At 38.7% G+C, this 27824-nt stretch overlaps 1 protein-coding gene across 1 annotated transcript; it reads right to left on the minus strand.

The window, feature by feature from the left end:
• Nucleotides 1-2170: 2170 nt before the first annotated feature.
• Nucleotides 2171-26660, minus strand: CENPC (centromere protein C). The gene is made up of 18 exons (XM_088163792.1): nucleotides 26602-26660; nucleotides 25296-25342; nucleotides 24056-24117; nucleotides 23648-23736; nucleotides 22502-22592; nucleotides 22181-22397; nucleotides 21158-21361; nucleotides 20600-20973; nucleotides 17837-19961; nucleotides 17228-17266; nucleotides 15866-15978; nucleotides 14767-14835; nucleotides 12949-13053; nucleotides 12041-12142; nucleotides 9373-9522; nucleotides 8936-9090; nucleotides 8421-8511; nucleotides 2171-7001 (listed from the first exon to the last, which is right to left on the minus strand). The coding sequence occupies exons 1-18, from the start codon at nucleotides 26614-26616 to the stop codon at nucleotides 6928-6930; spliced, it is 4122 nt and encodes a 1373-aa protein (XP_088019918.1). The 5' UTR covers nucleotides 26617-26660; the 3' UTR covers nucleotides 2171-6927.
• Between the last annotated feature and the right edge of the window lie 1164 nt (nucleotides 26661-27824).

Raw genomic sequence — 27824 nt, forward strand, 5'->3', positions numbered from 1 at the left:
ACCTTCAAGGCACAATACCTCTGAAATAATCCAAACACCTGGAATTAAGCTAAAAAATTATTCAATCCTTGCAAGTGGCAAAAAGAAAAGAAACCTTTGGTAAGGAAAATGCATCCAAATAGGGCAGGAAATTAGTTTAGGTAGCAAGAAAAAAATGAAGGAGCAGATTGAAACTTGATGGAGCAGCTGAGCTGAAACAGCAGCAGGTGAATGCCTCATCCTGCAAAAAAAAGATACAAAAGTGCACCTTCGGCAGATATTTCAAGACAACTGCCAACTTGAATATAAAGAGACACAGTGGCATAATGTTCACATGGAATTTAATGAAGGAAATTACTATGAACATTTCAAGAAATACTTGAGGAGACCTCTCCACTGTAATTTTTGCAATAATTCAAGTTCCAGATATGAGGGGGAAAAAAGGGAACACTTACGCAAATTTTTAACCCATAGTAAGTCAAATAAATTAAGAGAGGTTTTGTACTTCATTAGCATCATAGTTCAGTGGAAATGAGCAAGGAGGGAGGCAGGAAATCTGGGGCTTGCACATCATCCAAAGGCCTGAGCATCTCATCAGAGATTAGCTTTGCTAATTTAAAAAGTTTTTCAGACGAAAATTTAAAATATTTTCAGTAAAAACAATACTAGTGTTGTAGGTTCCTCCTCTTTTTTTCCAACAAAACCCACAAATATATCATGCAGCATGAGTGCAGGGCTGTGGGCTTACCCTGGCTAGATGCCACGTGACCACCAAAGGTGTTCTATCACTCTTCTTGCTCAGCTGTACAGGCAAGAGAAAATGTAAGGAAAGACTCCTGGGTTAAGAAAAGGACAGAGAGACATCATCCCTGCTCCTGCACTGGCCTGGGTTTGCGCAGGGCCGTTTCTCTCACGTATCCTCGCTCCTCTTGTCTCTGGCAATAATTACTTTTGCACAGTAACATTTTTTCATTCTTAAATGTTACCACGAAGTCGTTACCACCATCATTGGTGGGCTGAGCCTTGGCCAGGGGTAGCTTGGCCCTGGAGTTGTCTGGCATTGCCTGTCAGACACAGGGAAGCTGCTATGGCTTCTCACAGAAGGCATCCCAGTACCCACCCCCCACCACTATCAAAACATGGCCATAAAAACCCAATATAAGGCCGTAAGCAGCGTTTATAGCTGTAGCAACCTCTCTGCTTTACCTGTGAATTACCTTAAGAGTACGTAGTAAAGCTTGGTTGCTCATCAGGCAAATGTCTGCTTCTGCTAAGAAAATCAGCCATAATAAAAGGCAGAAAGCATTTGCTGGATGCAAAAAGGCCTTGGCAATTATCACTTAATTGTCCTTCATGGGCCAGTACTGAGAGTCTCATACTTACCCCTTAAGGTCACTTCCCTTCTTCAGCACTTTTCTTAACAGTCTATTTAATTAGTCTTCCTTCCTGGGTTTAATTGTGAATTTGTTTTCATTAATTAGCCTCAGACCTCACTTGGCACTAACTGAAATACAGGAGAAGTGCTTAGTTTCTTCAGTGTATAGGCTACTGCATTCTAGGGGAGTCCCCTCTTTGTCAGCAATAAAATTTCAAGTTCTGATAGTCGTTGAAAAAAACTTTTTTGTAATTAACTTTCAATTCTTGTAATTACCGCCACTGTACTAAACACAAAAGTGTTGCTAACATAAAAAAAAGGTAAAATTCATTAAATTCAGGCCTCTTCTTCAGTGGATTATACATCAGGATAATTAGCTGAACCCTGTAGTTTTAGATAAGATGACATAATGCTCTTAAATGCAAGTGATCAGATCACTACTAAAATCCCAAACCAGGAGTGTGGGTTACCAGCAGACACACTGTGTCCTTGTGGCACCAACACCAGAAAACCTTTCCCATATCAATCTTTTCAAAGTTATTAAGCTTCATTGAAAATGCTTTATGTAACCTAAACCAGTCAGCCCGTAACATCTTTGAGCATTAACACAGAGCTCTTCATGATGTTTGCACCTCTCATATCACTCCTTTCCCCTCCCTCTTTATGACATGTTGACTCCAGAAGACACCCTCACAGCATTACCATGCATCTTTTTACCATTGATCTTGATCAATTCTCATTTCAGATACTGTTATTGAAAACACAGGAAAAGGCATCTTTAAACAGAAAAAAAAATTTGTAAGCTAAATGAACAAATATGTGTTAACAGCAATCATTTATTGAACCATTTAATAAACTTCCTAAACATTTGTCAAGAGTACTGGAATTCTTCAGTTTTCAAATTGAAAAGTCCATACCTATCAAGCTGCAAAGAGAAATTAAACATCTTATTCTTGACATTAATATTTTTTTCTGTGAACACTTTTAGACTTACATCTCAACAGTCAGGCTGACAAAGTAAACACTTTGTCCCTTACAGCTCCTTGTTTCAATCACTGCTGCTCTTCTGCTCCAAACAGGACTGCAGAAGGAGTGCAAAGTACCTATGGTTTTACAGCTTTCATGTTGTACCTTTACTTGGGCACAGAAGCTCAAGTGAAGCAGATCAGAACAGGAACTTTGTGAGTGGGTTCAAAAACACAGAGCAGCTCTGCAGGCAAACCTTTTAACATATTTGTTTCCTAATAATCTGCAGCCTACTGTTCTGACTGATGATCAACCACGTTTTCCTCTTAGAACTGGACCATAGGACACACTTTGGTTGTCAAATCCTAACTGAGGCTCATCCATGCAACCCAAAAAGTTTGCCTTTAAGATCTCTTCTAACTGTATTTGTGAACATCTGTGAAGTGACAGAATTCTGCCAAGGAAATGTACTAGCTTGGAAAAACTAAAATATTCAGTTGCAACAGCTGTCAATACCATTAAAGAGGCATGATCCATGCTCTTCAGTTAGATGTATCATCTGCAATCAATCACCACTTAAAGTAAATCCTGATTACAAAAGACATCATGCAGAGTCTATAGAGCAGTAGAAATACAAGAAATATTCCTTCATGCTGAAATGCCTTTTAAGCTGTTATGAAAAGAGGAAATAGCTCTTTTGGTTTATTGCATTTCCCAAATGTTAATTTAAAATCGTCTGCAGATGACCAATTTAGTTGTGCACTTGAAAAATAGAATAAGCTGTATCTGTGCCTCAACAGTTTGCTTTATTGGTCCTGTCTATTTTGTCTGTAATTACTCAGCTCACAATTTATTTTATGTTTACAGAGTTGTACAAATATGGATGTGCACACATATCTGACTGTTCTGCAATCATTCTTCTGCTAATTTAAGCTTCAAAAAGCTTTGTTTAGTAAAGCAAGAACAGCTTTCTAACCAAATGAAACTACAAAAAGATAGATTTGCAAAATAACTTCCTAACCTGTAATTTTCTGAAGGGAGGCAAAGCCTTCAAAACTTTGACTTTTTATTGTAACATGACTTCTCAGTTAAGCCTCTTAAAACAAGCCCCTGGATGTTACCATAGTACCTTCTATAGAACACATGAACCTATTAACATGAAGCTGAAAAATGTGACTCAGCTTTTGTTTCCAGCTCTCTCAATTACTGTTGATAAAAAGCAATTAATAGAAATACTGAAACAGGGATATCCACCAGGATATCAGTATGTATCTTCCACGAACAGTAAGTGTATCTCACAGACAACAGAAAAGGCCATGTCTCTTTCAAGACAAAGATTCCAACTTCACAACAGGTAACACTGGTTAACCAACTTCAGCCTAGCTCCACAAACACCTCGCTAAACCACAGTAGCCAGTAGAAGTGAGATTACTCAGCAGAGTGAAAAATAGGCTGGCAAAAAGAATCACGCATATGCAGGAAAACACTAATCTCACATCTCAGAAAAGGCTTACTTCTTTGCAATATCCTATTTGGCCTGCTATATACAAAAATGTAGGAAGCAGGAACCAAAACAAGACCAGGCAGGGGTGAAATACCAGCTGCTGCTTCCGACTAACAACTGACTGACTGACACACTGCACAGCTCAGCAGCCATAGGAGTCCTGGCACATTTTCCTGCATCCCCTCACTCTGTATTTAGGCTAATGACACAGCAGCAATTTTTAACAAGTGTCAAGTTGAAGAAAAAAATTTGAAATGCAATCCAGACTAACAGTGAACAGCCCAGGTCCTGCCATGCACTAAAGTTTTAAAGAGCAATTTTGTGCAAGTGGCTGCAACAAGTACATCCATGTAACTGAATGAACTCAGCAGCGATCAGCAGTTAAGTCCTACTGCAAATAGCAATTGATTTGCATCTCCTTGCAAGAGAATTCAACTAAATTTATCTTGACCTGTAACAGACTGCTCTTCTTGCCTTTCAAAAACCAGACCCTAATGAGCAGAGGTCAGCAAAGAACTAAGAGCTGTGCTTGAAGCCCCATCTAGTGACAAATAATAGAACTGTTGCTAAACCAGAGCAATATGCAATAAACCAGAGCAATAAAGGAACATTCCTTGGCAAACCTGACAATGTTTCTTAAAAAAACAGTAAACCACAAACGTATTTAGATGTAGTCCAGCTGCAAAATGTTCTCTGCAAACTATACAGGACATTTCTCTCAAGAAACAAACCAGCCAAAATAGCAACAAAACCATCCAGCCTAAAAGGCGACATACTTTACTAAATCTGCCCTGTTCCCTTGACACTCCCATCCATAGAATTAGGAAAACACAAACAGGCATGCTGACCTGAAACCTGCACTTGAACATCTGCACTTTCCAGCCTGTGTCAAGAAAAGGTCTGCACACATTAATTCTGCTTAAGAAAGTATCCTGAAGGACTCCGCTCTCTTGACTCAAAAGAAAACTGCCTCACGACCTTGCTGCCGAGTTGCAGAGAGCAAAGACACATTAGTGTCTGATATGACATGAGTAATGTCGTCACTTCTCATCCCAGCCCACCAAATGAAAACACATCCCTGGCAAGCAGCAGCCTGCTGAGCCCTACCACAGCATCCACCCACACTCTCCTTTAGGACCATAAGCCCTGCAGTCCATCCACATAAATTCCCTATGCTAATCCCTTGAGTATCTATCCTTCTGCTAACCAATCTGTAGACAGCTAGCACAGAAAACAATTTGCAGGACATTTTTGTTCAGAACTCCCTGGCCATTGACACAACTGAAAAGTTTTCTTGTTCTGATTTTCAACTGGAACCGATTTGCTGCTGGGATCAGACACCATCACATCCACGGCCTGACTGCTGGAAGACCTGCTTGGGTTTGAAGCAGAGTCCTTGGTTTTAATCCTAGCCCTGTACTTTTTCCAAGTGGCAAAGTTCCAGATCTCTGTAGGCCTAAGGAGTTGAAAGATTTAAAAACTAAACATTTTAGTGGGTGGGATTTCCTCAAGCAGTGAGACAGCACGTGTGCCCATCTGGTAGCTGGTATGGCTCCAGCACAGGAAGGACATTATCTGAATCTTGCTGACTTTGAAGAGACCAACCCAAGCCCAAAATTTAGAAAAGCTGCCAACATCAAATTTGTATCAAGTAACTAAATGACTCTTTTTTAACTTTTAAACTGCTTACAAAAGTTGAGGCTGACAAAAAAGGACTTTTCGTGTAGTCTGAACTCTGACACTAGTAGTTTGTTTCAAGACAGAACTGAATGGCAATAGGCATGCTCCTGCTTCACCTTCTCAGGGTTATGCATGACTTAGCCATGAATGGAAACAGAGCATGCAACCTCTACCAAGTATTTCCACTGTCAGTCTACACATGCACCAACCATATGAACTACTGCTTGAAAGAGAACGACAGTATTTGAGTACTAGCTCAAATTCCCCAAACCAAAGGATCTTTCACAAAGGCATGGTAATCTTGGTGTCCAAGCCCTTTCACCGACACAGGAAGAGAGCTGACAGCTGAAAGCCAATTCCCCTTTCCTACTTTAATGTATACTCTAGATTTAGTATAAAGATTATGGCCAAGACTGATTACAAGGTTAGTGCTCAATCCTCGAGTCCTTAGAAGTTCACAATTCCAATTCAATTTTCCTTATCTCCTTCTCTTCAAGGATAGCAATGACCAGAGAGAGAAAGCAGCATACGAGAATAGCTGCAGTTTATCCTTATCTTTAGTCAGAAGGAACCTCGAAGAGCTTGGGAGACAAATGCTATGTATACTATCTGCTGTCTAGACTTGGCTTCTGGAGTATACAGTATAATTACAGCTTTCCCAAAGGTGCCCATTATCATCCAGGAACTCAGCAAGCAAATCAAAAGGAGATATTAAAGTCATAAGTTTGGCAATGACCTATCACTGTTACACAAAACAAAGCTATCAACAATGTTCAGAGCAATCGGGCCATAGCTTCCACACAAAAGACACAACTGATAAGCTCCTACTTAAGAGCTCCCATTTTCCTATTCAGATTCGAGGTACTAATCATCCAGCTGCCAGACAAAGGGGCGCCTGTCGTTAACATATGAGAAGTCAGCTGGACCCCAGCACAGCAGCCTTACAGCAGCCTATCTCCTAGACAACAATTACTGGTATTCAAACAGCAGATTTGCCATTTAAACAGGGATTATTCTAAGCAGGTTGTACCAGGCAGTCGTTAAGACTACCTATGAGATGTTAGCTGAAGATGCCAGTTTTTTCAAGTGCTAAGCATCTTTAGGGAGATTAAGCATATTGATACAATTTGGAGCAACAAATATACCCACACATTTCATACTTTTATCTTTCTGTCACTGGATGGCACAAGAACAGTAACTGATACAGAGCAAGACCCTTCAGTATGTCATTTCAGTTCGACAGCAAACTACCAACATTCTTCCGGGCTGTTTTTCTCAACTCTTCTTTTGTTGATTTCAGCTGCTCTGTATTTATTTGTAACATTAAGGTGGGCCCGCTCAAACATTTTTGTACGTAAAAAGAACTTCAAAACATACAAAAAACTGCCAAATGTTTAACCAAACTTCTTCGAGGAAAAGTTCTTCATCTGTCTTTGATTTGTGTGAAGAAAAAAACACTGTCTTCATTCAGAAGATTACGTATGCTATATTTATTTCCTACAAAGAAAAACAGAATAAGTTTTCCTTAGGAGCCACTGGCAATTTTTGAAGTCCTCTCCTGTCCTCAGTCAAGTATAGTTTTATTTTATACATATTTAACAGAAGGAATATTAGCTCTTAATCTAGGATGCCACTCTTACAGGCAAGTCAGTGCATTCCAAAGAGATGATAAGGAATACAACTAGTGTAATTTACTTTGATCTTTGCTTAGAAGTTTTTTACTGAGAAGAACGTAACAGGCACGAGCTCTCACTCTCAAAACCCACAATAAAACTTTAAGGTGACTGAATTTACTTCAATTTATTCTTACAGAAACTATCAATAAAAACTGCACATGGAAACTTATCTGCAGATCTTCACTTGAGATTTGCACATCAACATGAACACAAAATAGAATTATCTAATAGGCCCTGAACACCGGGAATGAGCAGCATCCTCACACTCATCTACAGCCACACGATGAATTAAAGGGATCACCTTCCACGAACACTGCACTGCCCATCCAGTCATATTGAGACTAGCCATCAGGAAGCAGGGAAGAATGAAGTGTACATCCTTACGGTGATACAAAACTTTCAGCATTTTATATAATCTATTTTTCCAAAAAGCAAATGACAAAATTGTCTCTGCAGACCTGCTAGACTTTTAAGACTGAAACACCAAAAGACAGATTCAAAGCACCAAGCATTAACTGAGCAATGATTGTTCAGTCAGGACACTGTGCTGAAAAGTTAACAGGGAAAAAAAGAACTAATTCCTCATTTTCTACAGATAGGCCTCTTCACAAGAAAGCTGTACAAAAGCTCTCTAAAGCTTCATGAACAGCATGCTTTAACACTACAACAAAATCGCTGGACTAGTGTCTCAACCCACTGATCAACAGCCTCCCATATTGAAGTCATGCCATTTTTATATCAGAAGGACAAAATCAGGTCTTTAAATTCTCAAAAAAGAAGTTACAACTTATTCAACAAGATAGTTTGAACCTTCTATACACAAGCGCAAAATATGGTAAACTGATCCAAATGGCTTTTCATAATTTTACATAGGAAAAAAGCAGCAAGCATATGGTGATGGAAATAATTATATTAATTACTAGTAAAATTAGGGTGTCTGTGTTGTTTCCACCACATTACAGCTAGTGACAGAACCAGAATATACCAAGACAAATCTACTCTTAGAACTTGGTAGCGTCATCAAAATTTTGAGGCCAACTCATATAAACAAGTGGTATGTGTATCCCTACATTCAACCACTAGATCATTAATGCATGTCCAGTGTTTTGTCCCATTCCATTTTTCATCAACCTGTACTGGCCCATTCTCTATTCAATCATTCTGTCTGGTTTTGATTCCTAGCATGCTAATTTAGTCTCCTGCACCTCCCAACAAATGGGTTTCAGACACATGCACTCACCTGATGGAATATAGAAGCAGTCCCCTGCAGCCAGGTAATACGACGCCTTATGTAACGTTACAAGAACTTTGCCACGGATAATACGGAAAGCCTTAATTGAAACCAAAGGGTTGTAAGGTTAGCAACATTTAAGAGAGATATCCAAGAAAACACTTGAATACATATAACAAAGATAAATTCCAATCAGCCAGCAGAGCTGCAATCCTTTCTCCCCATACCGATGAAAAACAGGATGCACAACTCAAAAGGGGATGGGGTTCAGCTTTATTTTTCTGGTATTTCTATCTTGCCTGCAGGATCCAGAAGTAGGAGCACATGGACATGCAGATTTAATACAAAGCAAAGCATGGAAATGTGCACGCAAAGTACCTTCAGCAAACATTTCATTAATGTTTATTTGTTCTAGAGGGTGAGGGGACCTCTCAACTTCATATGTTATTTCCAACCGCCCCAACAGATCTTCTGTTTACAAAGCCCATTTTATAAAATAAAAAAAAATTTAAAAGCACACTTACTACTGTATCCGTGCTGACACATTGCTGCCCTTTTTCTTTATGTGGTTTCAGAACCAATATACCAGTTGCAAAAAGAGATGTATTCAAATCTTTGTATATTTCTACTGCTTCACTTTTGAGGAGGGAAGTACCACTGCTTGCAATGTTTATACAATCTACAAAAAATGTCCAGGAGATTAACATTAATGCTACTACATAATTAGTCTTGTTACATGCTCAGTGCAACACACATATCGTTTCAGTGTAACACTTCCAAAATTTAGACTTAATATTTAGCTGAAAAATCAGGACACTTCTTGTGTCTCCTTCAGAACTTTCTCCAGAAGACCAATGAATATTTCAAAACCTCACCTTTTTATGCCAATGTGGCATGAAATTTTTTTTCTTCTAAGTCTACATAATTCAGGAAATCCCTTGGTCACATCCATTCAACTCACCTAGAGGCACTTCCCTATTTGTTACTGGGTCCAGTACAATGGCTAGATTAGACGCATCAGCTAGGCTGTGCTCCAAACTTGCAGGTATCTCTCCTCTATCTGAGGACACAAAGAAACTGTGTTCCAAACTTGCAGGTGTCTCCCTTCTACCTGAGGACACAAAGACAAAACAAAACTTGAAAAGTAATCAATATAGATCTTAAAAGGTTAATCATTTAACCACAACTTTTCCACAATTCTAATATCACACATTGAGTGCTTAAATTTCCTTTAATAAGTGGCTAAACAGACTGAATACTCTGAAACCATCCACAACAATTCTTTGAAAATGTCTCTTTCATTGAAATAATTTCTGTATGTAATAGACAAACACTCTCTAAATCCTAAGGAATTTCCTAGGGAAATGCCAACTATTTATCCTATGCTATTAACAGTATTTACTCAAAATTAAACTGTGTTTTAAGAGAAATGTTTTTCTACCAACAGATGCTGAGAGAATATGAAACACATGATGAAGTGTGAAGAACAAGTGTTTTTGCTCAACCTACTGTTGATAGGCATCAGGAGACTTAAGAGAGATTAGCACGTGTCCAATTTTTCTTTTCTAAAGAAATAACATCATAGGAATCTCACTGTAAGTTGCAATTCTGAGAACTATTGCTCTAATAAAAAGGATTTTTGCAGAGAAAGAAATATCCTAAGAATTTATGACAACACTATGCTTTTCAAACAGAAAAGAGATGCTTTAGAATATTCATGGCAGAATAAATATTCCAAAGCTCTCTTGCAGAACTCTCTTAAGCAGACAATTTTACTCTACAGTGCACAGGAAATCTCTTTAAGCACAGACAGAAGAAGCATGCAAAAGGCAGGCTACTTTGTAAGCACTCATGGCAGCTTAAATACTCTTACAGCAAGTCAATCAGGGGGAGGAAGAAAGTTATTGCGTTTGAACAGCTTAGTTCCAACATAACCATTTATCTGTAAAAAGAAGCATCAACAGGTCTTTCATAAACAGAATTTTTATTGTATCAATACCATTTAAGAACTTGTGCCAGAAATTTTACTTGGCTGATAGGCCTTAGGTTCATCACTAGAAGTCAAGGATGCAAGCAAAAGACCATCTCTGAGGATGAATGCCTGTTACAGAGGAAATCAATCACTTCTGGAAGACAGTTCAAAGGCACTCGAAGCAACCAATAGTTCTTGTAAGCTACAGTATGAACAGTCACTACCAGCTCTGGCTGTCATGGGCTGAAAATTATTTATATTACAATATAAACTGTACTTTGATCAAATATTGATCTAGACCAGGGTCCTGTCTCCCATCAGTTGCCCAAAGAAGGTAGTCCTTCCATTCCTCAAAATGCCATAATAATATAATGACACTTCAATAGAATACTTTCCACCTCTAACCTGGAGCTCTTCATTTAAAGGAGCTATTAACTCTTCTGTTAAGTCTCCTGTTAATGTATCTGGTTCTTGCCTTGAAACCACATAAATATTTTTTAAGCACAATATTCTGGGCAAGAAGCACACAGACAGAATGACCACCTTATTTTGCTGTCTTCCCTCCACACCATCTAATTCTTGTGTTTAAAAAGCAAACAAAAAAACCCAGTAAGACCATTTACTTCTATTTCCCTCCTCCACGTCACTCATGGTATCAGAGGTGTTTTTAGACTTTTTCCTTAGAGGCCTCCATAACATTCTCTTCAGGGCTGAGCAGTCTTCACTACACAAGTCCTTCCAGGTTTTTGATGAGCTTTCCCTAAACCTTCTCTAGTCCTTCCACTTTTTTTTTGAGGTAAGGAATAAAACTTACATGAAACACATGTAAATTCAGAAATTGGTATAAACATTGACTGTTTTCTTCCTTATTCCCCTGATTGTGTCAGTCCTGATTAGTTTAGCACTAGAACCATATGGCATTCTCCATCTTTGTCAGCACTTATTTTATTAATTCTATAACTTCACAGAAAAATGTCTCGGCTTCAAACAAAAGCTCTAGACAGTCCCCATAAAGGAAGGCTCTTTAGCATTAGAACAAATTCCAGAGAGCACAGCAAAAATAATTTGGCTTTTGGACTTTGATTCTCTTTTCTGAGCACTACTTACAAATTTATTATCTACTGGCCAGAGAGTCTCTGTTTAAACATGGATTTATTGCCCACTTTTAACTATTTTATGCATTGTTCTTAAAGCTCTCTCTTCACCTACCGTGTTGTGGTTTTGTATTGAAACTACAACAGCTTGAAGCCCTATTAACACTCTCCGTTGCATTTTTAGATGCATTATTACAGGTATCAGCAAAACGGCTATAAGTTTTTATACCTTAACTGTGCACACTAGCATCATGATCTGAACACAAAATAAGTAGTTTAGTTTCTTCAGCCTCTGCTTTAAAGAGCAACACTTCTGGGTATGTCCAGCATTTCTTCCTTTCTTACACTGAGAAGTGAATAATTTTACAAGAATGTACAGCATTGCTATATATCCAGTAGGAGCAGGATTTTCCTCATCAGATCATATTAATATATTATGTTATAAAATTATTTTCATCCAGAGAAAGAATTGAGTGTTTACGGGAGGAAAATCTTAGAGCAGTAGAGCATTTGATTAAAGAGACTTTTATACGTATCCAAAGGAAAAAAGTCTGTGTTCCTACTTGTTTCATCTCTTTCCTGCTTGGGATGATCCTTCTTCCTCTTTTTACTCTTCCTGGGAGATTCTGTTTCTGGATGCACTAGTCCACTAATCACAAGCCCTCCTGAAACATAAGGAATTTAAACAAAGTCCACTAACTCATAGTAAATTTTAAAGAATGCAAACTTGCACAACCAACCAGTCTTTCAATTGAGAATAAATTTCCTTGATGCTGAACTTTTCAGATCGCTTTAGAAAGCCAGAACAAACAAAAAAGCTTTTCCACATTAAGTACATTGGAGTGAAATTCAACTTGATTGTTTTGAAAATGATTTGATCAAATTTCAGTCAAAGAATATTTCAGAAAGCCATGACATGCAAGTAATTTTTAAGACAAAATACCACTTTTAGGGACAAAAAAAAATTACTATTTTTGAGCAAACTAATTAATTAGGAAAGGACTAAACTAGGCTGAACTGTCAGTGAAAAAAATTCCTGAGAACAAGATCTATTTTCTCACTTAAGGTATTTAACACTGAGACTATAAAATGTTATAGTATCTGCTCTGATAAACAATCCTCACACAAGAAGAAATGCTCCAATGAATGATCCTGTAGATTGTCTCTTTTCCAGTATGATACAAAAATCTCGGACATAAAACACTCACTCGTACAGAGAAACTCTTCTGTTCTTCCTTCAACAATAAAGGCAAAAGTATTTAACAAGCTCTGCTGATACTATTTTCAGCTGACACGGGAGTGTCGGAAAAGAAAACTACATGGAGAGATGACTAACTGGTGACTACAAATAATCTTTTAAAAAAAGTTACCCAATAGTAAGCATCTAAAAGCTTTCACAGCACACGATCAACCCACAGATTTCTTTTTTGCTTTATCAGAATGAAGCAAATAGGTATTTTGGAACTAATACCTGAAGAATCCATAGTATAATTTATGCGCTCTCCTCTCCAATATTCCAGAGGTCTCAGCCGTATCCTTTTAGTCCGACGAACATTAGGTGTGTTGGAAGGCATTACTAAGTTAAAGTATGAAGTCATTCACATTAAGTATGAAAGAAAAATTCAGAGACAAAACATTAAGTTTCTTTCTTCTTGTTCTGTACCACAAGAGTGTCAGCACTTCCCAGCTGATATTTTTATCACACTGCTATCAGGACAAGAAAACAGAATTCAAGTATTGCCAAATGCCTTCTTTCGCATACATCAGTATTTCACCCTTCTTTTTCTTACACAATCATCACCCGGACTTGACATTAGATTTCATTCTATCTTAGTGAACCACTAATACAAAGACATTAGGAGCTCAACGACAGCAAACATGCTACACCTGTGAAGACAAAGCTCTTGACAAAAGCTAAGAAACCTGTTTGAATCTGAGGGATTTCATTAGCAACCATGAAAAGGAACTGCCTTTGTTATGGGAAGGGGAAGGTAAGTTAAGTGCATCCTTCTCCTCCAGATTTCAAAATCCTATTTCCAAAGTCCAGAAGAGCAGCACTTCTGCGAAAAGAAGCTCTATACAGTTCCATGATTTCTCAGATATTTATCTTCAGATGTACTAATCACATAGTCTCAACTTTCAAGTTGTGTAAGTTGCCATATATGAACACAGTATATTTTAGTGTTTGTAAGAAACAGTAAAAGCCCCTTAAGATCACAGAGCAAATTAATCAAGAATATTGAAATGTTAAAAATGGGAAATAGAAAACAGTTGCTGAAACAGTTTTAGAAGGCAGACAACTAAAATGTGCATAAAATAATAATGAAGCCAATAAAAAACACCCACAACATAAAACAGACAAGCATGGGACTACAACTGACTGCATGCCCATTATTCCATCCAATCCAGACTCAGACCACCACAGAAAGCAGGTTACTTGCACCCTCAGTTTTACTGCATAAAACCAGTTCAAATTCTTACTGTTCTCACTGAACAGTAAGTTTGTCCTGCCTCAGCTTTTTAGTACTACATTCAGTGCACGGGTGTGCAGCTGCAGTGTCAGCCAGAGATTGAGCTCTGCATGAGAGCCTCAGGCAAGAGGTCATGAACTGATGCTGACCCTTTGAACAACACCAGGCACAGAGACCTGTGACCCTGCCTGGTGACCAGACACTCAGGGACACAGCAGGAGCCAAGGACTCATCTGGACGGACCAGCAGGACCCCAGACTGTCAAGCACTGTGAAATGTGAGAGTACAAAAGCTCAGAGAGTGCTTTGTTCCAAGCTTAAGCTGTTATTCCATTATTCCATTCAATTAAATTACTTAAAGGAACCAGAGGTCTGAGACTCTGCTATGGGAAACACAGGGTCAAGCCAGCAAGAAAACCTTGTCTGGCTGTGTAGGGAATCAAATGGGGCACCTGTTAGGGCACTGGAGCCAACCACTGTAAAGGGGTCTGAGTCCTAGGACTTAAAGTCTGTGGTGGTGGTAGGAGCATGACTGCCAGAGTGGCTCCTGGATGGTCACACCTGAAAGTTTCCTTAACACAGTATCATGAAAAATGGAAATGTGGCAGTTAAAAGGATAATTGTTGAAAAAAAGTTTTAAAAAATAACTTTAAAATTAAGAGAAGGGCTGTTCTTGAAGAAATAACAAAACCTATCTGTAAATACTTATGAACAGATGAACCCATTTCAAGGTGTTTGCCTGTCTCTCCTTCAGCAACATTTACATCAAGTTGAAAATGCATCTGCATTTACACACACTATATTTTAAAATACTCTTACCTATTTTATGCCTTGCTATTTCGTCTGACAACAGATGTCTTAATTTGTAATTCAAATCTTCAGAATTATCTGAAAAAACATTCAAGAATCCCACCACCAAAGGCATTCATTATTCCGGACTTCTATTCAATATGTCAGCTAGAAGCAACCAAAATTAACACAAATAGAAGTCCCGAGGATAGCACTTCCACTAACATCTTCTGCTATAAAAATATATGAAATCCAGTATAGATAAACAGTATCTGTAATTAGTTTTAAACAGAGTAAACCTTAAAATTACTTGAAAACTATATATTCAAGTAAAAACTCCTCAGACCGATCCCTCTTGATATACACATAATTTTACTGATCAAAGTGCAAGGTCACTCCGATTTATATCACTCAAACAGGATTTTAGAACAAATTTTTTTACCAGAACACATGAAACTCGGTATCTGAAGAAAGCATTGCATGGGCTAATAACATTAACGTCTAGCTCAGAAACACTAATGAAAAGACCTCGTATCTCCAGGGTTCATGTTCATTACAACAACACGTGGAACTTGCGTAGTGAAATTTAAAACTGAAACCAAATAAATAATAATAACCCTCCCCACACAAAATCAAATAACTAACAAAAAAAATCCCTAACACAACAAAGCAAACAAAAAAAACCAAACAAAACACTCCCCCCCCCCAAAAAAAAAAACCCAAACAAACACCAAACCAAAGTATTCTTTGGCAAACAGGCCAAAATCATGCTGTAATTTGGCTCAGGTTTGCCTGAAGTGACTGCATACCGGACCATCACATAGCAACACATCAAACTGGTACAAACTGAGCCTGAAAAATTTGTTCAATGTATTTTAGAAATCAAAACTTTATCATGGTAGGCATGATGCCTACCCATGAAGGGCCATGTTGTCCCAAAGCTAACAACATAAAGTTGGCATGCTGTATCACAGTACCACACACTTGGATAGAAATGTAAACACAGCCAATAAAATCTGCATTTCTTGTTCTGGACAAGCCGAATACAACATAAATTACTGAACTGTCAGTTATAGTTTATAAAAAACTTATACATAAAATGCAAGGAAATACCAAGTTTAAACGTTACCTGAAGATGTATCATCCTGTCCAGGAGATTCAGTGCTGGAAGCAAATTTATCATAATCTTCTTGAGCAGGCCCACTGCAAGCAAATTTTTCATAATCTTCTAGAGCAGGCCCACTGTAAAGAAAATACATACATCTGCTTGAACATGTTAAGTGTCAAAGGAACATTACAGCACTACCAAAAATAGTGAATTGAAATTTTTTTCAGATCATGTGGGCTGCATTTTATTTTGCCTTTAAACAAGCCTATGCCAATTGCAAACTGAAGCAAATGACTACTCCTTAGGAATCACAGGTCAGAAGTTCATTAACTACTCCTCTACTCAGTCACCAGGCAGACAGTTAGTGTTCACACCTCCTAAGAGGTTTCCTAAACTTTTTTCTCCATTCCAGAACAGACCTTCTCCTCACCCTCTGTAGCATTACCTTACAAACCATTTTCTATATACCATAATTATAGAAGTGCTTTAAAGAGTTGTTTTGCATACTCTAAGGAAAGGACAGTAAAATAGCTTTTCATATGTAGTCTGTCATGAAATCTCCCCTATAAAATGGCAACAATTTACATGTATAACTCCAAAAGAGATGATCTAGCAATCAAGCCACTTTTAACAGAACTTTTTCTACAGCCTTAGACTCAGTACCCTTGACCTTCCTTCTTCCCCCATCTGAGGCTGTGCTTCACTGCTTTTACTGTGCCAGGGAAGTTCAGCTGTTATCCACCTCAACTCCAAAAGATGCATTTCAATTACCGAGATTACTCTACTTACACTACACTACTTACTAACTTACACTACAAATTTGTCCAAGACAGTCTGCAGTAGGTTTCCTTAGAATTAAAGCCGCCAACATTTTCAGTAGAATGACTGCATAAGAATTTAATGAATTCACAGACTGCCACTCCTGTTTGTTTTGTTATTAAGTCCTCATCTCACAAAAGGGGAAGACACATGTCTATGTGCATGCACAAAGTTTGGATTGTAGATGGAGTTCTACACCTTGCTTGACATCTATTTTATTAGTGCAGCTGTCATTAGTTCCAGGAGCACTGGTCTTTCTGTTCAAAAAGTACACTAAGAGTAAGCTAATGTGGAAGCAAGCCTCAAAGGAAAGAAATCCCCAAAGGCAAGAAGCTTATTATGACCCCTTATTCATGACAGGAAGAAAAACTGTATTACTTTATTAACTGTATTAGCACAGTATTTAAAGCCCTCAAGCACAAATCACAATCCTGTTCTACTCGGTGTTTCACCAGTAGGGTACAGAACACAGCAGCTGTACCAGATGCCTAGTCTCACTCACGGGGTCTCAGTGGGGCAGAAGTAGAATTAAACTAACATTTTTCAAACAACTTAGGAAATTACCTTTTGCAACTCACAGCCTTCTCAGCTACAAAGGAATCCCTAGAAAATAAAAAACTTTTCTTATTACATTTGGAGTTAAGTAAACTTAATGAAAGTAACCTGTAGGCCTGTAATTTTATATTCTGAACAAAATGATAAAAAAGACATTAAAAAAATTAAAAAGCAATGCAAAGACCAATGATTATAAACCGGATTTTAGACTACGTGAACTTAAGTCCTTACATTGACAAAAATAAATATAGATGAGAATGAAATGCTGTATTTTCTAAACTTATTTTTAAAAAGGAACAAACTTAACAGCAAAGTTATTTTGTGGGTGGTAGGGTTGTGTTAAACTGGATCTGCTATGCAAGTCTAACCAGAATACTCTAACAAGAAAAACTTTCCTCATGTAGGAGACACTAAATATGGCACCTAGCCTTGAGAAAAGAATGTTGATTAAACTGCTTGGTTTCTCTATTAACTATTCAATCAGTCTCAAATTAACACATACTTCAATTGGGTCATCACTGCTTAAAAGCTGACAAGGAATGTTTAGTTATCTACAAAGTTATACACCACTTGTAATACACCACTTCCAATTTGTAAGGAATTACACAAAAAGCTTACTGTGGTCCATGCCGCCTGTTTTGTTTTCTTTTGTTACTTTTTATTTTCACATCTGGTAACTTGGGTTTTTTCCTTGGCATGTCCTGTACAGAAGAGCTGTCAATATCTGTTTGAGATCCAGTGTCTTCAGAGCTTGAGCAAAGAGCTTTACTGGCTCTGCATGGAATCTTACGGGGTATCTTCTCTGTGGACTTGGCAGACAACCATTTCTTTTCAGGATTCTTCACACTCTCCATGGGATGCTGGAGTGCTTCTAGAGGAGTTGCTGTATTTGCACCAACAGGTGACTCCGGTGCGTGTAATACATTTCCAGGCTTTTTGGATTTAGTCAACTTCTCAATCACAGGAGTCTCTAATTCCTGATGCAAGGGTGTGGTGCACACTTTATTCAATTTTAGAGGCTCTCTTTCAAGCTCTTCTTCGCTAGACTCACTGTCAGAAAGCTCCTCTCTTTGTAACTGACGCTTTTTACTACTACTTTGCTGGACAGATTTTTTAGGCTTCTTCCTTGGGCTTACTGTCCCTCTCTTAGCTACTTCGACTCTTGGAAGTTTCTCCTTGGTAGTTTGTTCCTTCTCATCTAAAGACTTCGTCAACTTCTCAATCACAGGAGTCTCTAATTCCTGATGCAAGGGTGTGGTGCACACTTTATTCAATTTTAGAGGCTCTCTTTCAAGCTCTTCTTCGCTAGACTCACTGTCAGAAAGCTCCTCTCTTTGTAACTGACGCTTTTTACTACTACTTTGCTGGACAGATTTTTTAGGCTTCTTCCTTGGGCTTACTGTCCTTCTCTTAGCTACTTCGACTCTTGGAAGTTTCTCCTTGGTAGTTTGTTCCTTCTCATCTGAAGACTTAGTCAACTTCTCAATCACAGGAGTCTCTAATTTCTGATGCAAGGGTGTGGTGCACACTTTATTCAATTTTAGAGGCTCTCTTTCAAGCTCTTCTTCGCTAGACTCACTGTCAGAAAGCTCCTCTCTTTGTAACTGACGCTTTTTATTACTACTTTGCTGGACACATTTTTTAGACTTCTTCCTTGGGCTTACTGTCCCTCTCTTAGCTACTTCGACTCTTGGAAGTTTCTCCTTGGTAGTTTGTTCCTTCTTATCTAAAGACTTAGTCAACTTCTCAATCACAGGAGTCTCTAATTCCTGATGCAAGGGTGTGGTGCACACTTTATTCAATTTTAGAGGCTCTCTTTCAAGCTCTTCTTCGCTAGACTCACTGTCAGAAAGCTCCTCTCTTTGTAACTGACGCTTTTTATTACTACTTTGCTGGACACATTTTTTAGACTTCTTCCTTGGGCTTACTGTCCCTCTCTTAGCTACTTCGACTCTTGGAAGTTTCTCCTTGGTAGTTTGTTCCTTCTTATCTAAAGACTTAGTCAACTTCTCAATCACAGGAGTCTCTAATTCCTGATGCAAGGGTGTGGTGCACACTTTATTCAATTTTAGAGGCTCTCTTTCAAGCTCTTCTTCGCTAGACTCACTGTCAGAAAGCTCCTCTCTTTGTAACTGACGCTTTTTACTACTACTTTGCTGGACAGATTTTTTAGGCTTCTTCCTTGGGCTTACTGTCCTTCTCTTAGCTACTTCGACTCTTGGAAGTTTCTCCTTGGTAGTTTGTTCCTTCTCATCTAAAGACTTCGTCAACTTCTCAATCACAGGAGTCTCTAATTCCTGATGCAAGGGTGTGGTGCACACTTTATTCAATTTTAGAGGCTCTCTTTCAAGCTCTTCTTCGCTAGACTCACTGTCAGAAAGCTCCTCTCTTTGTAACTGACGCTTTTTATTACTACTTTGCTGGACAGATTTTTTAGGCTTCTTCCTTGGGCTTACTGTCCCTCTCTTAGCTACTTCGACTCTTGGAAGTTTCTCCTTGGTAGTTTGTTCCTTCTCATCTAAATCCTGAGAAGCTTTAGAAGCCAACTGCTGATTCTTGGAAGACCTGAGAGACTTTTTTAGTGACACAGTCTGCTCTTCCTGATGCCCACATGAGGGCATAGGCAAATCCTCACTTGGCAGCATCCATGTTTTACACTGCTCTTCATAAGATGGTTTTGTTTCCAATCCAGACTTTTTCTGGTTTGGAGAGTCTTGTCTAAGTGCATCCTTTTTAGTCTTTCCTGTCAATACACAAAATACTTGGAGATTAATACCTTTTCTCATTAAACCTGAAGATATAAGTTTACGTCTGAGTGCACAAAAGCAAACCAAAGTATAAAAATGGGGGGAAAAAAATAAAGGTATCACAAAACCAGTTTTATCACTGCTGGCTAAAAGAAGGCTTTTCACTATAGCCTACCAAAAATATTTTGGTGTACTTATTTCTTAATAAAAAAAGTATTTCTTCATTAAAAAAAGGGGGTAGAAATGTAACATTCAGTCTGCTTTCCAGTTTTCAGGGTTTTAGGCTACAAAACTCTTCACAAATAATTCCTAAAACTCAATCGCCTTTCTGTTCAAAGCACAGAAAAAAAGCTTGTTGGGTACCTACCTTCTATGAGTCATAAAAACCTACCTTCATAAACAAAGGCAACACTGGCCTTTTTAAATTTTTAATGTCCTAACAGGAAAGGCAAAGGGTATGGTGAAAAAAGTGAATACACTGTCTCACCAAAAACTAACTGTGCAAGTGAAATACCAAAAACGAATCCATTGATGTCTATCACCTACTTTATTAAAATTTCCCTATAAACCACCAGAAAATAATCCAGTAATGTGACCTGGGAGTAAAGGTCTGAAGAGCTGTTAAATAACTTACCCATACGAGTACTCTTTTGGCTTTGAGACGTAAGGACACTTTCTTCACTTTCAGGGATTGGATCAGACTCTGACATTTCTTTGAAGTCAAAGGTTCCAACATCCAGATGATCCAGTTTCTGTTTAGTATGTGCTTTAACCTGTACTTTTCTGTTCTTGACTTTCTTATTCTGCGTCTTCTCCTTTTCAGAGGGCTGAGATTTAGAAATGGGAATTGCAGAGCCATCGCTTTTTGATTTTTTGTTCTTAGTGGATATTGAAATCCAAGAAGATGCACCATTTGATTCATCAATTAAAAATTCACATTCATCTTCTATTTCTATATCTTGATGTTTCACAGGACAAGGTGATGGAGGTGATATCGAGGTTGAATATCTAAAGAATGGAGGGAAAACAACATTCCTATCATTAGAAGTCAGGGGTGGGGGGGGATATTGACTTTCAGGTTTTCCAAATCTAGTGGTAACTCCCAAGACCTCGACACAGTACAGAACATTCCTTGGAAGAATTATTACAAAGTTCATCCATAAGACGTTCCATATTAAGCCTCCAAACAAACCTCTGTCCAAGTGTTCTTGTTGCTACAGTTGCTAAGACAGCTGAAGAGAAAGGCTTCTCAGACTGGGCAGATGATGTAACAAAACATTCTGCTCCTTGCACAGGAACAACTTGCTCCTCTCTCCCAGGCTGAGGTCCTTCCAAATTTTCAACTTCTGCATGGCTCTCTGCTGTAGCTGGCATACTCCAGTTATCAAAATGCAATCTATGAATGAGAAATAGCATTCAAACATGTTGCTATAAATCCTGAGTGCACAGTAAGGTATTCTGAGAATAAACATGCTCTTCTTGACAGCATCTCACTTCTTATGAATAAGCTTTCTTTTGGAAACTTGCTGGAACACAGATCAGCAGTAGCACTTCCCAGCAAGTGTCCACAGAAGTCAGCATGTGACTCTTGATCAAAGTAAAGACTGCTCAACAAGACAAATTCCTAATCCTAAGAGAACGTGCTTCAGAAATGGTCAGTTTTCCTAGACTGTAGGTGCACTGCCTTTCCTATCAATGGGATCAGTGTCAGTCCATCTTTATGATCTACCTCAGAGATTCCACGCTTTAGGCAAGCAGAACCATGGCCAAGACACTGGTCAGTGTTGCAGCTCAGCTTCAAATCTTCCAATGAGGAGATAATAATCACCACTGAAGCTGTTTTACTTTGTATAAAATATATGTACATTCAGAGCATGAAGACTCTGCTTTAAAAAATTCTTGTTAACTTTTAAAGTCAACACTCTCAACAGGATTCACTGAAGAAGTCTAGACAATCTGAGAAGCTGATACTTCGGTGCACTTCCCCAGAAAAAAAGAGTTAAAATCTATTCTGACAGGGTTCTTTCATTTGGGTACTGCACTTATCACCAGAATAACAACTAAAAAGTAATTCTACCCTTTCTAAACCCAGATATGGGAATTTTCTAAAAAGCCTAGAATTATTTTATATGAGTTCACAATCCAAACTTGATTTACCCTGAAGTGGGGGGCACACATGGAATATGACACGACAACCATGTTCAGCTCTACTTACTTAACTACAGGAGAATTTTTCACTTCCTCCACAGGAAAAGGTGATCGAGCAGACTCACGACTATCCTCAGAGCCCAAAAGCACAGCCGGATGCTGGCACAGTGCTTCATCTTTTATTGTACTCTTTTTTTCACTTTTAGACACAGAAGACTCTGGTTTTTTAGAAGCAGCTACATGATCGTGTGTTGCAGGCTTCAGGTGTGATTCACAAGAGTGTCCTGCCACATATACAGAAAAGGTTTAATTATTTTACTTAAAACCTTACAAAAATCCCAATAAATAGTTACTCTTAAAACCTTTATTCAGTAATAGAATGACCAACCTCTGCTGCTGACAGGTTTTAGCAGTGATGTAGGGGAAGGATCTGCAGATTTACGGGCTCTTTTCACAGAGCTGGCTGACTCTGGCTTGGGCTGTCACAGTTGGTAACACATAACGAAATGAAGTAAAATACTTTATAAATCAACAGTACTTTAAGAGGAATATACATTTCTACAGAACATGACATAATCTCCTTCCCTTAATTCATACTCGTTCGAATCACAGTTCTATTTTACCTAAACACTTCAACTTTCTATTGTGTAAAACTTTCTAAAAGTAACTGTAAATTTTAAACAACAGATAAAACAGTGTGCACAGTAAAAATCTATATGCAGCATTAAACATACATCCGGCTAATCTTGAGGTAAACTATTCATTATTGTCATTAGAATGAATTAGCTTGAACTATTTAATTTTTAATCTTTATTAAGACAGGCTGAGGTTTAGCAAGAATTGCTTTGAGATTATATTCTATTGTAACATCAGACTAAAGTAAACAAACACCATTATAAAGTCACCTGTTCTAAACCCCACCATTAAAAGAATATCCTGCTTAAAAGAAAAAAGTAAAATCAAAATATTACAATTAAATATACTCCCAGGCAGCACACTAGCAAGGCCTTCAAATTGTTTCTAATCTTCAACAAAGTCAAAGATATTTGAAGTTATTATACGGATTAACTATCAGAAGTTACCCAGCTGCTTTTCTACATAAATCACCTTCAAATTTTACTGTTCATCTGATAGCTAAGAACCGTGTCCACATATCTGGCAAAGTGACCACAATCAACTCCAATGTAGTCCAAGACAGCCATACCCACCACTAGTAATAAGGCAGCTTGCTTCAGCCTGAGACCATGAGAAATTTAACTATCCTGGACAAAAAGCTGAAGAAGTTTTCATTAGTTAGCTTGGGTTGTAAAAACCCAAGAAAAAAAGCTATTAAATAATTCTACTTCTAGAATATTTACTATTAGAGCATGACAAACTAAGAAAAAACCCCACATTTTCAACAACTATTATAAATGATTAAGTTATAGCCTAAATACTTTTACAAGTGCTCATACAGAACTAAATGCTACAGAATTGAACTTGCACCCACATGTACCTGTACCCAGTGCTATACTATGACACTGACGTAACTTACTCTTTGGCTCTGCACTGAAGTCCCCGCCTCATTTTTCAAAATTAAGGTTGAGCAACTTGGAGAGTTTGTTTTAAGATCACTGTTGCAACCTATAAAGAAAACAACCTGTGAATATGGGAATCTTGGAATTGTCCAGGTTTAATTTATTTTAACAAGTTCTAAGGTTTATTAAGGTCAAGTAAATCCAAACAAGAAAGGAATCAGCTGCTTGCAAAAGATTAAAAGACAGCTAAGACACAGTTTTAAAAAGCTGGGGAGGGGCTGTTTTTAAAAACCCTGAGAAATACTATTTTTATCTATTTTATCCCTATTTTTTATTTCTATCTACTTACCACTAAATATAACACAAGAAGAAAATACTTTTTTCTTTTATCAGCAAATCAAGCAAAACATAAAATAAAAGCTTACTTTCAAAACAATCCTGTATGAGTTTCATTAAGTTTTGACCTTGCTGTAGATCAATCTTATCTCTAGAAACAAGAAGGAAAAAAAATTTTCAATCAAAAATGCAAAATGCTCTTATTCCAAGTATTAAAATAGCTAAGTTTTTTACTTCTTAATATTTAGGTTATTATTTCCCCTAGTTCCAACTTTAATATATTTTTACCTACCATTTCCATGCATAGATATCCACAAAGAAATCTAAGTAAGAATTCCAGGGGAAAAAAGCCTCACTGACACAGATTATATAATAAGAATGAAGAATTCTCTCCACATAAAACAAAACATGCAACTACTGCAACAGCACTGAGGTAAATGAGCTTTAGGCTGACTAGAGTCTCGCTTGAAGTAAATAATTTTTTTATAAATCAGACCTCGAGTTATGTTGCTTGCATAGTGATGCAGTCACAACAGATCTAGAAATCAAACTGTGCTGCTGCACATCTATCCCCTTCATACAGAGAGTCACCCTGTAAAACAAGTTATTTCTGTGCTTATACAAAAGTTTCAGCATCAAGGACCGGCTTGAGGTGTCCAATCCATAAGCAAGTGAACAGCTCAGCTCGTTGGACTATTTTTTCAAACCAGCACAAATGAAAAGGGAAGAAGTGAGTGATTTACCAGCCAGACAGCTGATCAAAACAAAAACAACACTAGAAAGGCCATGAAGTATTACTCCCATAATGATCATTTATATACCTTTAAAAACTGCTAATTTGGTAATTTGGTAACAAGCTCATGAAACTCATGTCCAAAAATGGATTTCAGTAACAAAACCTTCACAGACTCCTAATACGCATGCAAAGAATGTCACAGTACTGCAAATGCTCAAACTCATCTCTATCATTTACCAGCAAGGTCCAAATATGCTGGAACTCTGCGAGGGCTTCCTTTCTCTACTCCTTGAAAGGCAACGTGTTTCCACAGATTAATTACTTCCCTACTCAGGCAGCCCAATTAGGGGTACCTTAGGTACAGGAACACCACAATCTGCTGCACCAGGAAAGGAATACAAAGGAAACCCTGTGAGTTTTGTTCCCCTGGCAGAACAAGGTGAACCTTGCTCCTCTTACAACTAAGAAATACAAGAAATTTGGGAAAGATCATGTTTAATAAGGTACATTACATAGTTTTGACATTTATCTCTCAGATAAAAATCAACATAAGTTTTCCAGAATCTAAGAATAGGTGTTTAAATGCAAGTTACCCTCCTCCATGGCAGAATCTTGCTCTGTAGTCTTTTTTTAAATGATCCTGTGAAGAAATAAGAATCAATTTTTACTAAGCATGATGACAGAAAAACAAGTAAGCAGGTCTCAGGGATTCTCAAGACATCTTGAAGTAGTGGGAGAGTGGGAGTTATTGCAGCATTGTTTTTTTCTTAGAATGCCACAGTGCCTCTTCATACACATGAAACCCAAATATAACCAAAGTCATTCGAACAGCAGATAGGACTCCAGTCATTGACCATAACTAGAGCAGTAATAATTCAAGCAACAGCACGATCTCTGTGTAATCAAATAAAGCCACTGACCAGGGAACCAGCAGTGGTTGCAGAGGATAAAATGGAAAGAAAGGGCAAGAAAAATTCAACAGCAAAGCAGAGTGCAGTTCTTCACATATGTGATAGGCAAACATCTCAAAAATTGTAAATGTTTAGCTGAAAAATAACTACAATCTCTTTCTGATTCGTGTAAATTTAAAGAGTATGTGGAAATTATCTAGTCCTAACACAAGAGAATTCAGCACATTTTTCTGAAGGTTGCCATACTGGCAGTACTTCACACTTTGTGATTCGCCTTTGGACATTACTTCTGGTATCAAAAATAACCAAACTCCATATGCATTGATTTCACTCCAAATTTTCAACATCGGTTTAAAGTGGCAGAAGCAAGTCACAGGTGACATGGCAAAACAGCTGACCAAAAGCCACTACTTCAGAAATTATACAGACCCGTACTCTGCAGTCAGTCCCGCACTCGACCTTAAACCGCCTACCCCTCGCAGCAGAGTGCAGCATAATGCACTCGGCAAGTGACCTTGCGCACTAAAGAAATTAAAAATTCCCGTCACGGACCTAAAAGAGCCTGTAACAGTTAATTTATTATTGTGATCGTGTCGTGTTACACATGAAGAATTCCGAAACTTAACCACGATTCTAGGGTTCTGCTCTTGATGTGCTCACTTGCCTATGGAAGTCGGCTCTCCAAAGACAGCCTGAGGGGAACGGGGTCTGGCACAGACACTTGTGCGCTGCAGCGAACGGGGCTCCCGACAGACCACCCCTCAGAGCACAAATATCTGCCAACAGCCTGGACCCGGAGTGAGTGCAGAACCCCAACTCCAGCCTCGCTTTCCGCCGAGGGAAGTGAAAAACCGGCCATATCCCTCCCCTCCGGAGCGCGCCGAGGGCCGCGCGTGTGCGCTACGGACGGGCCCGGCCGCAGCCCACAACACACCAAACAGACAGACACAGACACAGGCACAGGAACACAGACCGGCCGCTCTCTTACCAAGGCCTCCGCCATCCCCGATCGGAGCCAGCAGCCGCACGCCCCGCCGCCGTGGAACCGAGTCCGCCTTTCCCGCCGAGCAGCAGCGTCCTGGCCACGCCTCCCCGGCCCCGTCTCTTCGCCGGCCCCGCGCGCCAACCAGGGCAGCTGATTTAAGCGCGCGCGGCTGCTGCGCCTGCGCAGAAGCAGCGGCTACCTCCGCCCGCCATCCCCACCCCCCCCTCCTTTCCCGCCTTTCTCTGAAGGCACGGGCGGGAGAAGCTTCTGGGTTTTTTATTTTCCTCGGGGGAAAAACGCAAGTTCAAATCCTCGGGTTTCCAAACGCTACAAAACATCCTCAACATGGGGCGTTGCAATTTTTCCTTTAAAACTCTACTGAAGAAGTCAACAATGAGCAAAAAACAACTGCTTGAGAACGTAAGGCCGCAGTACCTTACAGTGCCAGCAAAACACTGCGCAAAAATAGTTTTAAGTGATGCTTTTCATCACACATTTGTGCCGGAGCACCAGATCTCCTTATTCCTATTCTTCCTGACCACTACAGGGAGGGCCCATTATATTTTAAAAGTACATCATAACGTGAGAAGTTAGCACTTTTCTTTCCATGAAAATAGTTGAGATCACTCTGTGAAGAGGATGCTGCTCAGTGTGCATAAGATCAGAGTTGCAGCTTTTCCCTTATGGAATTGAAACTTGTATGCTGCTGGGAGAAGTGGTAACTCTACACTTCGTCCCTGCCTCTCACCTGTGCCACACAAAAGGATACACTTCAGCAACACAGTTCTGCTGTTAGCAATGCTTATGGAATGCTTATGCTAATGGAACTTACAGCACCTTTAAGCTTGAGCGTCAATAAACTTTGTGGACCATGGATAAGCACCTGCACCAGCTATTTCATCAACCACACACAATATACCTTTAGTAAAATAAATAATCAAAAGGTCTCTGGTCAAATTTATCAACCGTTGGACAAAGGTTTAGATTGCTCCACTGTGCTGCACATTTGCTTTCTGGAATTTCACAGGGATTGGTAAACTTTGGTAAACTTTCAAGTTGATTTCAGCTTTTGGCTGAAATTCAGTTCCTTTCTTAAGACAATTGGCCTATATCAGCATTGTTTCAAAGACAAGGAAAAATTACAAACATATCATGAATTTACCTAAAATCTTCACTTGTATTTGATGACAAGTCTGACAGATGTATGAACTCTCTGCCTAGCTCAA

Source organism: Sturnus vulgaris, chromosome 4 (assembly GCF_052056855.1).
Source record: "Sturnus vulgaris isolate bStuVul1 chromosome 4, bStuVul1.hap1, whole genome shotgun sequence".
Lineage (NCBI taxonomy): Eukaryota > Metazoa > Chordata > Aves > Passeriformes > Sturnidae > Sturnus > Sturnus vulgaris.

What these genes read in the sequence shown, in the direction of transcription:
- CENPC (XM_088163792.1), bottom strand. An exon ending in AAGGCTGTGAGTTGCAAAAG is followed by an intron (nt 15,979 to 17,227) that starts GTAATTTCCTAA and finishes TTTTCTTTACAG; the next exon opens with TGGGCCTGCTCTAGAAGATT. An exon ending in ACAGGATGATACATCTTCAG is followed by an intron (nt 14,836 to 15,865) that starts GTAACGTTTAAA and finishes ATGTTTTTTCAG; the next exon opens with ATAATTCTGAAGATTTGAAT.